Below are 12101 nucleotides of genomic sequence, written 5' to 3' on the forward strand. Positions count from 1 at the left end.
GCCTTAATGATAAGGCCTTAGCTGGAGCATGTTGTCCAGTTCTGGGTGTGCCCGGTTGGAGCCCCCTGTCCAGGATGCCACCTGATGTACTGGGGTTTAACCGAGCCTCTCCTGCTCCACCCACCTGGATTCCCTGAATTAGGCTCTGTGGCTTCTTGCAGCGTGCACGCATGCACACACAGCCTGAAATCAGCTGTGTGTGTGTAAAGGCTTACCCAGCACTCCCCTTTTGAGAGATTAAACCCCGAAGTATATTGTTTTGCACTGCATAGAAAAATCTGCACAGCGCAAACTCATAAAAGGGTCATCATCTTCATGGCGAAGAGAGATATGCATGACTTCTTGCCCCCCCGTTAGAAGTTACATAAAGTAGGTTGAATAATAATAAAATTTGTTTTAACTACAAAAGGCAGATTTTAAATGGTTAAAGATCGTAATCTGCTTTGGTCTGTTTGCTAAGCAAATAAAACGAAACACGCAAAGAAAGAAAGCAACACTCAGACAAAAGAGACCCATAGCTTCAGACAGGGCAAATCCCAGGATAGCATATGAAAACAGCTGCTGCTTCAGAGCGGGATTTCTGCCCTAACCAATGATTAGACTACTAAAGACGGTCCCGATACCAGCACCAGAACCAGCCACTCCTACTGTGGCTCCAATAAATTTGGCAGCAGTGGCAACGTCCCCGCTGACAGCCCTCGTCTGGAACTCTCTTAAGTGCTACTTGGGAGACAGCATTCTGGGCTCCATTAAGTATTGAGCTGCCCCCTCCAGTCCTGATCTCCGGCCCAGACAACACTGATGCAGAAATTGGCCTGTACAAGACTTGATCCTGCATGGATCGGGGCTGGGAAGGAGGCGAGCTTCACGCAGGTGAACATGGCAGAGGGCTGCAGGCTGGCGCTGTGTCCCTGGAGCCTCCTCGGTGCTGGAATCCGCCTCTTAGCTGCAGTGGCAGAGGTCAAGAGGAAGGCAGCTGCACTGGCCTGCAGCTTGAGACTTCAGGCATTGTTACTCTCAAGCCAGACGGCCTTCCGGCTCCAGCTCAACCCTCCTGCCCTCAGTTCAGTTCTTGCTTCGAGTTGTTTTTCAGGGTCTCTTTGGGTGGGGAGGCAGAGGAGAACCACGATGATGTCACGACCCTGCCTTATATAGCTCTTGTGTATGGCGGGAACCCTTTGTCTTCCAGTGGAAAAACACTGGCCTTCCAAGGGGTGGGGCAAGTACCAGGTGATTCAAACCCTTGTCTCTGCAGGGCTGTGGAAGCCATTACCCATAGGCTGTCTGGAGTGTCCACAGGAAGACTAAGGCCTTTCACATCCATTGTCTTTGCTAATGGGCCATCAGCCCTGTCTGGCTTTTTCCATTGTTGTATCTGAAGGACTAGTTGTGGGTGACACCCAAAGTAGCACATTTGGGCTGGTCTACATTGGCACTTTACAGCACTGCAACTTTCTCGCTCAGGGGTGTGAAAAAACACCCCCCCAAGCGCTGCAAAATGCCAGCGTAGACAGCGCTCCCAGCGCTGGGAGTTATTTCCCTCATGGGGGTGGGGTTTTTTATAGCGCTGGGAGAGCCCTCTGTGCGACTACACAGCCACGTTAACAGTGCTAGTGAAGACACGCCCTTTGAAATACAGATACATGCTCTATATTCCTAACTTCAGATTCCAAAATGATACATGCATACATTCAGTAAATCATATCTTACATGAGCCATCTTGCAGAAAGTAATCTCAGTTATGTCACATCCATATCAGAAGCATATTTTCATAAAGAATATGGAGGGTAACATTACACTGGGTACCACACTATGGGAAAGGTTGGAGTAAATCCAGAGAAAGGACAACAAAAATGATTAAAGGTCTAGAACACATGACATACAGGGAAAGACTGCAAAAATGGTGTTTGTTTAGTTTGGAGAAGAGAAGCCTGAAGAGGGGACATGATCACAGTCTTCACGTATGAAAAATGTTGTTATAAAGAGAAGAGTGATAAATTGCTCTCCTTATCCACTAAGGACAGGACAAGAAGTAATGGGCTTAAATTGCTGCAATGGAAATTTAAGTTAGACACTGGGAAAAACTCCCTAACTGTAAGGCTAGCGAAGCACTGGAACAAATTAACTAGGGAAATTTGTGGAATCTCCATCACTGGAGGTTTTTGAGAATAGGTTAGGCAAACACCTGTCAAGGATGGTCTAGATAACCCTTAGTCCTGCCCCAGTGCAGGTGACTGGACTCCATGACCTATGATTCTAAAGGCCAATTTCTCTGAGGGGAGGACTCTTTTTAGTACTTCAACATCAGAAGCACAGGTTTCAGAGTAGCAGCCGTGTTAGTCTGTATCCGCAAAACGAACAGGAGTACTTGTGGCACCTCAGAGACGAACACATTTATTAGAGCATAAGCTTTTGTGAGCTACAGCCCACTTCATCGGATGCATTGAATGGAACATATAGTAAGATATTATATATTTATACATATACACACAGATACAGATAAGTTGGAAGTCACCATACAAACTGTGAGAGGCTAATTAGTTAAGATGAGCTATTATCAGCAGGAGAAAAAAAAATTTAGTAGTGATAATCAAGATGGCCCATTTAGACAGTTGACAAGAAGGTGTGAGGATACTTAAGGAAATAGATTCAATATGTGTAATGACCCAGCCACTCCCAGTCTCTATTCAAACCCAAGTTAATGGTATCTAGTTTGCGTATTAATTCAAGCTCAGCAGTTTCTCCTTGGAGTCTGTTTTTGAAGCTTTTCTGTTGCAAAATTGCCACCCTTAAATCTTTTACTGAGTGGCCAGAGAGGTTGAAGTGTTCTCCTACCAGTTTTTCAATGTTATGATTCCTGATGTCAGATTTGTGTCCATTTATTCTTTTGCATAGAGACTGTCTAAATTGCCCACCTTGATTATCACTACAAAAGGTTTTCTCCCCAGCCCCACCCTGGCTCTCCTGCTGGTAATAGCTCATCTTAAGTGATCACTCTCCTTACAGTGTGTATGATAACACCCATTGTTTCATGTTCTGTGTGTATATAAATCTCTTCACTGTATTTTCCACTGAATGCATCCGATGAAGTGAGCTGTAGCTCATGAAAGCTTACGCTCAAATAAACTGGTTAGTCTCTAAGGTGCCACAAGTACTCCTTTTCATTTTGCGAATACAGACTAACACGGCTGCTACTCTGAAACCTTTCAGCAAAATGACACCTTTGATAGTGCCTACCCTCGGCTTTGGTCTTCACTCCAAAACCTATTCATCACACTCACCTCTCGTTCCACTGGTCTGCTCCTGGGAAACCCAGAGCAGGTTCTACTCTCTCTAAGCAGATGTCTTTGAAATTTTGTGGTTATAACACAAGTTTGTTTATTCCCCAAAAATGTGGGTGCCAAAGGTCATTTTCGGCATCCTGAAAGCAGTTTCCAGGACATTATTTGAAAAACTAGACATAGTCACTTTAAATAATTGTTGATCTCAAATATCTCCCGATGGCTGGCCAGTCAACTTGGCTGTGCTATACCGGTAAGTGCAAAGGCATAAAGCAGAAATCTTAAAGATGGGCCTTGAACAACAGAGTGGCAAAAAACCTTGAAGCTAAACTCAGATTGCCCCAAACAATGACAAATCTGCTAATGAAAACATTGTTCAGAGGAGGAGAACTACCACCTTCTTAAAGCTATCGTAGTTCCATTTCCACAATGAGCTCCTTAATGGCACAAGAGCCTCTGCCACATCCTGAGACTCAACCAGCACCCACACCTGGAACCTACATGTATAACGGAATGGTAGAACATATGTGGATGGTGGCCAAGTAGGACAAGCATCTGGATAGACAGGTATTGCTATTAAAACAGAAACAGTCATATCTTCTAAGTAGCAAATATTTATACTCTGCTAACATGCAAAGGACCCATTGTGCTGGGCACTGCACAAACAGAAGAGAATCCCTGCCTGACTTTATAACAAGATGCAGTATTTTCCAGTTCTTAGAATGACATGGTGCAATAAATTTAACCTAGTAAAATAAAGCAAACCTTTAATTAGCAACCACAATATAGAACATACACAATCTAGACATAGTTAAAATTCAAGCTATTGTATATTTTGCTCTAACATGTTGGCACCGTTTAAAAATAAAAAGAATGACTGTACTATCTCTTCTCTAATTTCTCTTTTCTTCCCCCGTTTCCCTCCTTCCGCTGTGTATCTCTGGGCATATTTTCATCCTTTTCTGCCTTGTTTTCTGTTTGTAACGCTTTTTGTATTTCAGCTTTACTTACTCTCTCAGATTTTTTTCATCTTTCCTTGCTCTTCAAGAAAGCTCTTTTCCTAGTCTGCCTCCCTCTTCAGTTTAATACTTTTCCCATCAGGTTTCTCTCCAGCTTTCTAATCTCTACTCCTTTCATTCACTCTTCCCTCCCTTCACACTTGCAGATTCATTCATCCCTGGACCCTTCACTCCCGCTTTTCCCCACCAAAATCCTGTTTCTCCTCATCCTTCTGCCCCACTGAATGTTTCAGGTTCCTGAAAATCAGGCCACCTTTGTAGGCACCTGAATGAGGATTTAGGTGCTGAATTTTCACAAAAAGAAAAGGAGTACTTGTGGCACCTTAGAGACTAACCAATTTATTTGAGCATAAGCTTTCGTGAGCTACAGCTCACTTCATCGGATGCATGAGCTTATGCTCAAATAAACTGGTTAGTCTCTAAGGTGCCACAAGTACTCCTTTTCTTTTTGCGAATACAGACTAACACGGCTGTTACTCTGAAATCTGTGGTGAACTTTGGCATCCATGTGGAGTCTTACAAATGTGGAAGACTCAATGGAGCTCAATCTGCTTACCTTCCCAAAGAGAAATTTGATGGGGTGACAACCACACTCTGTCAGTACTGACTGGAGAAGAGAAATCTGATAAGTGGTCTCCTCAATCTAGCAGACAAAGTTTTAACCAGAGCTAATGGCTGAAAGCTGAAGATAGAAAATTCACATGGGATAAGGCATTTTTTAACAGAGGTTAGCTAACCATTGGAACAATTTACCACAGTGGGTGGTGGATTTTCCATCACTGGCAATTTTTAAATCAAGATTGGATATTTCTAATATATTGTCTAGTTCAAACAGAATTTAATTTTGGGAAGTCCTATTCCCTGTGTTATCCAGGTAGTCAGATTAGACGACCACAATGCTCCCTGTCATCCATGGGGTTCTGACCTTGTAATCTATGAAAATTTGAGCCTAAACTTTTTAACAACTGTCTATGAGAGAAAGGGACAAAAAGGTAAAAGTTCTGTGTACACACACACACACACCCACCCCCTGCAACTTCCTCTTCTCACCCCCCAAACCTTACCAGTTAAGAATGGATTTTCGTAAATAAAATGTGCCAAATTTATTCCCCAAAAGGCCAAAGAACAGGCCTTTATTACAGTGGTGTTGATAATGCAGTGATCAGATATAGACTGTTTTATATAGTAAATAATTTATAATGTAAGACATTTGAACTGTTTACTTTTCTTATTTAAAGCAAATCCCACATCTCAGGAGTCTGGGCATGATTTTCTGCTTGCTGCCTGGATGACATCATAAAGGCTGCAACTGGTTGCTTAGGTCTGAAATTCAGGAGAGAGGAAACCTAGGGGTAAGGAAGGTCCTGACACCAAGATATGTTCCTCTCCATGCACCTTCCATTTAGCTTTTGCCCTGCTAGAAGTTATTTTGAAATCACTGTGTGTAAGGTTTATTTCCCCCCTCAATGAGTTCTCACACTACTTCTGATGTTAAACAATGGGTTGCTTAATCGCTGCACAACTGCAGCTTCTGGCCTTGGGTGTGGTGCAGGTTTTGTACAGATAAATATAACTCCTATGACATATTCAAAAGCTATTTACAACAGTCCTTCAATCCAAGTAATTTCAATGCAGAGATTTAAAAAAAAATTTATAGCGAAAACTCCAAAAAAAAAAAAATGTATTTAAACTAACCACTGAAGAAATAATTTCTTCAAATGAGAACGTTTTCTTCCAAATATAGTGTTTGGCAGCCCTTCACAGAATGTTTTTTTGTCTCCCCTCTCCCCAATTTTAAAACAATCTTCAAAGGAAAAAAGTGTGACACACTGATATGAGAAAAACATGAAACTGATGAAAATATATCACTTCTTAGACAGAAGGCTTTACATTTTAACTAACTTGTATCAGACAAAATGCCATAGTACAACTAAAAATGAAAATAAGTAACAAGAACCTAGGCTATGTATATTCACCAAGAACATTACCTTATTTTTTTAAATTCTATTGAAGAATGCAACACAATACAAATAAAGATTTTATTAAAATCACATGTAATATTATACGTTTTATATTTACGTACTTGTGCCGGAAAAATTATAAAGCATAACAGGACATGTGATATATGTGAACAGAAAATATTTCATTGTTTTTCATATACATATAAATATAAAAGTTAAAAATGGTGTCTGATAGTGATATACTTATTGGCTACATGGCTTTAGTAGTAATTAGGAGAATGTATAATATTGTATTCCTTAAGCAAGGTCTTAAAAGCAGTGCATTTGGCAGATTGCTGTTGATTGAAGAGAGTCTTTGCTTTTTTATAAAATGGGTAACAGCATTTCTTCAGTAAACATTTAGAAATATTTTAGGCACATGCAGGAAAAAAAAGAAAAAAAGCCTTAAAAACGCTGGCACATGCCAGTGACTTATTTGTTCTTCGCTGCCAGAGGTTTACGACTGATCTTCTTTGACTTATCATTGTTCTTCTTTGGAGGTTCGGGATTTGCCTGCATATGTCTGCCATAGAGACTGCAAAGAAATGAGACAAAAACATTTGTGATACCAACACTATCATATGGGCTTTCAACCAACTGCACATTACGCAATGCATTTAGTTACTGAAGCTCAAGAAAGCAGAGGGTCATTAGTTTATTTTATCTGTATATGCTTGAAATTCATATTAGACTTTAAGCTGCAGTACATAGTATTAGTTTTCTTTGACTCATCAGGAGGTTAACACTAGGAAAAACGGGGTTTAAAAACCGTAAAGGAGGAAATCAGTTTTGCTTTCAGAAACTGGCAACCTTTATTCAGCACAGTTATGGAATAAAGGCTCAGAGTATGTGTATTTAAGTCAACGTGACAAAAATTGGGTTAAACTGGAGAGACAGAGTACCCATTTACAGCACAGTGAGCATCACGCCTAACCAGAAAACCCAAGGGCTTGATAATGTGACAGAGAGCAATGGTGTCAGAGTCTTCTCTGTCTGTTCACACATGATTGATAGTAGTGGGATAGCTACCAACACATCAATGCCACATTAATAAGTACCACTGATTAAATGTTGACAAAGTATCTAACAATTAAGATGGCTAGCATTCACAGCAAAGCTAAATAGACTATATGGCTGAGAAGATTTAACTAAACATCAGAAAATTAATGAATAATCCTGATTAAGCTACATTGAAAGCCCACTCAAAATAAATACAGCTCAAATTTAACTTCCCTTATTGACACAAACTGCTTTTTAGAGACATTTTCTGAGGGGATGTCAGTGTGTCTAGAGGAGAAAGGATCCTGAGCTTTGCTTTCTTTAAGGCTTGGTCTACATTACAGAGTTCGGTTGACATAAGGCCGCTTATATTAACCTAAATATGTCCGTATATACACTGCAGCCTTGCTCCTGGCAGTGTAAGTGCCCTACTACACTGACATAACTTCACCTCCACAAGAGGCGTAGGGCTTATGTTGGTGTAGTTAGGGACACACAACCTCTGTGTAGATACCGCGTTCCTTACGTCCCTTACGTCGGCTGTTGGCTGTCATTCTTGTCAATTTCAAGTCTCCACTGGAGCCGTGAAATTGACAAGAAAGCCAGCTCCTGACTCCCCACCTGGGCTCCTGCTGGGTCTCTGCTCAAAGCTGGGCTGCCACCGACTCCCAGCCCTGCTACCCTTCCCGGAGCACGGCAGTGACCAGACTTTGGGTGCAGCTCTCTGGGAGTGGGAAGGCAAGAAGTCCAGGGGGGCATCTGGACTTTTCAACTGAGCCCTGGCGCTCAGCCCCCCCACACTGCCCCTTTTCAGTTGGTGGAAGCACTCCTTGTGAGGATGTGCACCACCGACAGAAAGAGGGTAGCGTGCACGCACATCAGCCTCCTCAGCCACCACAGTAATTAAGATTGTAGTATAGATTGTAGTATAGTCCCATCTTAGTTGTACAAACACATGGAACGATGACACTACTGAAATCCCTCTGAAAGGTGTCCCCTCATAATACCTCAGTATCATTCTGCTGTCTCAGTGGCTATCCATGCTATCAGATTGCCAACCAAGTTTGACAATAACTTTTTGAAATTAACATGTGCTCCTTAACTCAAAGTTACCTGCAGTGACATTTCCCATGAACAGAATGAATGGCATTATGTTAAGCGATAGGGTCACATATTCCCAGAGTGAAGCTAAGAGCATCCTAATGCAAGATGTTCACTGGTTTCAACCGGCCTGACCAGTTCAATACATCCCAATTCATTAATGTCCTACACTGTATTGGATACGTGTCATGGAAGGTATCACTGGAAAACTAAACACACTGATCATTAATATTCTTGTGGGTGTATGCATGGTAAATGCCTGAGGGTTCATAAAAATATGAAGAAAATGTGGAACTGAACTGCATTTACTAGACTAGTTCGGAGAGTAGGTAAACCGGTTTCTCCCAGTCAAAGGACAGGCTGACACCTCCAGCCAGGTGTCAGAGTCAATTAGCAATCACATTTCAAACAGCAGTTCATTTGCATTTCAGCAAACTCCACTGGGGGAAATAAAGCAGCATGGAATTTCTTTTACCAGCAGTCTCCATATTTACTTCCTCACAGCTTGAATTAACTTTACTCTGGGGCTTGCCTTCCGACGAATCCATTTCAAAGGTTCACTGGACCATAAAAAAGAGGGGCAAAGAATCCTAAGTTGTCTTTCATCTAAGATGACAAAAGAACTGAGCACGCTGGACTTTGTGGGAGCTCCTGACCAGAGGGTGGCCAGCTTCTTGCTGGAAGGTAGTATGGTAAAAATCTTACCTTGAAGCAAGACTGTAGTTTTGTTAAGTCTTGGTCTCTAGAAAGCAATTTTCACTTTTATTTGCTTGTAACCATTTCTAATTTTATCCCTCATACTTGAACTCACTTAAAATCCTATCTCCTTTTGTTAAGAAATTTGTTTTACTTTTAATCTAAACCTATCCAGTGCTGTGTTTGAATTCAAGTTTGAATGGAAGGAGAAAACTCTTGTCAAAAGACACTTTAAGATAAAAATAAAAGAGCTGACTCTTTTGTGGCTACATGCAACTGATCATTTAAAGCACCATTAGCGACAATTTTATGATGTTTAAAAGTTACTAGCTGACAAATGGAAATACATGCTCAAATCTGCAAACATATACTATGTTTTACTATTTAAGCTTGATTTCTGACGCTAAAGAAGCTTTAACATGACCTTAGAGTGGAATACAAACATTTTTCATACATTGCTATTAATCCTGTTTATTATAGTATTGCCTAAGGACTAACCAAGAAAGGGGCCCGACTGCGCTAGGTGCTGTACAAACCCAAAGAGCATACAATCTGAATATGGAGAAATTCAACACTGGGCCCTCGCAGGGTTGAATTTAAACAGAATCCCTGGATCTGAGCCCCAAAACCACCAGAAAGTGCTTTTCTCACCATAGGCACTAAAAAGCAGAAGGGGATACAGGGGTCTAGGAGCATCACTGCACAGCTTTCTCTTCACCCTATCCTGCCCTCACAGCTTCTTCCCATCAACTGACATTGGCTCAAGGTTGGGTAGAGGAAGGGCTTTAGAACTGTGGGGTCAGAAGAGGAGGAAGGAGGACTCTTACGGCTTGGAGAAGGGAGAGGAAAGCTGGGAGACTGCTGAAGTAAGTTTTCCATTCGTTTCCCAGGTGGGGTTTCTGGAGGGGAAGTGGTATTTCTGGAGGGGAAGTGGGTGGATATTGGAGTCCACATTTTCTGTGCTTTGGGAATGTATGATGTATATTTTTCTTTTCTGAATGGCACTGCTGGAGTTATTTCACTTTTTTCCTTTTTCTTGTACGGTGGTAAGGCTGTAGTTTAACAAAAAGTGTATACAGATTCCTAAGTATCTGAACTGGGTTCTGGCATGTTGCACAGAAGAAACTCACTAATAACTGGGGGAGACATTGCAAATTATGCATCTGGCAAATCAAAAGTAAATGAACATATATTAGTCATATTTTTTATTGTTTATCACAACATGTATTTTCTCTCTTGAGAACTGACAATATCTCATAACACTATGTAATGTCCTGTAGTACAGCTTGTTGGCTATAAACTAGCTGCTGAGAAGTGGGGAAAGACTGCCTTTTTGGCACAAATTTTGAAGTTTGCAGATTGGCATAATGTGGGGATTAGTGGGGGTTCCCCTGAGGGATGTGTGTGTGTGTTTTGCCTGTTTCATGCACGTTTCTGCTATGGAGAGGCTGGATTCTGACAGTGTTAGTATAAACAATGGAATTTTGTCAAAGGCCTAATTGGGCAACATTCTTTTTGATCATGTGTCACAAAAATGTTAAATAGAAAAACCCATTCAGTTGTACTTTAAAAACAACAACAGTGGTACAGTTTTTTCTTAAAAAGAATTGTGTATAAATGGTAAGCAGTGTATTTAGGGTTCTAACATCTTTCTTCTCCCTTCCACCATGCGTGGGAATATTAAATTAGTAGTAGGACCTTGGCTTAACTTGTAAGTTTTCCCTTTCATAAGACATTCCTTGTGCCTTTTCTTGTGTGAACCTAAAGCTTCCTTCACTGAGTTAAACTACTCAAGGAACTTGGGTTCCTTCGAGAAGTTTCAAGTAAGTTTCAGTTGTGCATTGCTATCTCAGCTCAAGATATACTCCTTGAAATCTATCAAACTAAATAGTCCGCTATGCAAAGGGAGAACCAGGATCAGACATCTTCAGATTGTATCAACTCTCCAGGACAGGGACCGTCTCTCTTCTGTGTTTGTACAATACCCAATACAAGGAGGCCTGTATCCCTGGTGTAACAACAACATGCAAAAAGAATAACAGGTACGCCTCAACCTAACAATACATTCGGGACACAATTTTGCCTTCTCTTATACTAGGGAAACTCCACTGAAGTCAGTGAAGGTAGAACTGGGCCCCAGATGTTCTTAATTTTAGTGGGTTTAAGTAATACCACCAGAAGTCACTCCTGACTCCTCACTCAAAGATACTGAACTGGGCTATTCAGAGGGCCTACCTATATTAATTAAAAGAAAATTAAACTCCATTTGGTTAGACTGGATCTGGGCTCCATTTAATCAACCCATGCAGTGATTTGTGGTACCTATTATAAAGATACTGTGAGCACCTGGAGTTTGGAATGTTGAATTTAATGGTGCCCACTATCTATGGGAATTGATCAGTAATCTATGTGCAGATGCCAAAGGCATGGCACACAGCTTTACATCTGGTAATCTGTAATATCATATGTTTACATGGATGTTATAGTTCTATGAGGAAATCTACATCCAAATCTCTATCAAGCAAAAACTAAAGCATGAAACCTGGATTGCAAACACACACTTCAGATATCTGTAATTATCCCATACAGCATCTATCTCTATATATAAAATAAACATTTTTAAAAAATCTCTGGTGAACACAACTATTTCCACATATACAAATATCACAAAACCCCACTGCATTTTCTATTTGCCCGACTGGAAGTAACAAATAAGAACACTGTAGCTGCTACAGCAAAACTAACAATATCATGTGAGAAAGATGCTCATTAAACTTCATCATTCTGTCCTCTTTAATGATGCCTTTACTTAATAAAAATTCCTTAAGCAGTTGCAAGGATATTAGGCGAGGTCTTTGGTTATGTATCAGGGGTCTAAGCTGTCACTAGCAAGCATGCAGTTCAGGAGGTGCATTCCCAAGAGGAAAGACTGAATACAGCTTTCTTGTAATAAATTCAGAGAATCAATAACTGCAGCTTGCTACATTACTTAAGCATTTAAGAAA

At 41.0% G+C, this 12101-nt stretch overlaps 1 protein-coding gene and 1 pseudogene across 1 annotated transcript in view; both read right to left on the minus strand.

Annotated features, from left to right (window-relative positions):
- Positions 1–490: 490 nt before the first annotated feature.
- Positions 491–881, minus strand: LOC140906067 (ATP synthase F(0) complex subunit C3, mitochondrial pseudogene; annotated as a pseudogene).
- A 5405-nt stretch (positions 882–6286) lies between these two features.
- RSU1 (Ras suppressor protein 1) overlaps positions 6287–12101 on the minus strand; it is a 184177-nt gene continuing 178362 nt past the window's right edge. The window contains exon 9 of the mRNA XM_073334125.2: positions 6287–6835. Coding sequence (XP_073190226.1) covers positions 6733–6835 — 103 coding nt within the window. The 3' untranslated portion in view covers positions 6287–6732. The remainder of the gene's footprint in view (positions 6836–12101) is intronic.

The sequence above is a fragment of the Lepidochelys kempii genome, chromosome 2 (genome assembly GCF_965140285.1).
Source record: "Lepidochelys kempii isolate rLepKem1 chromosome 2, rLepKem1.hap1, whole genome shotgun sequence".
Lineage (NCBI taxonomy): Eukaryota > Metazoa > Chordata > Testudines > Cheloniidae > Lepidochelys > Lepidochelys kempii.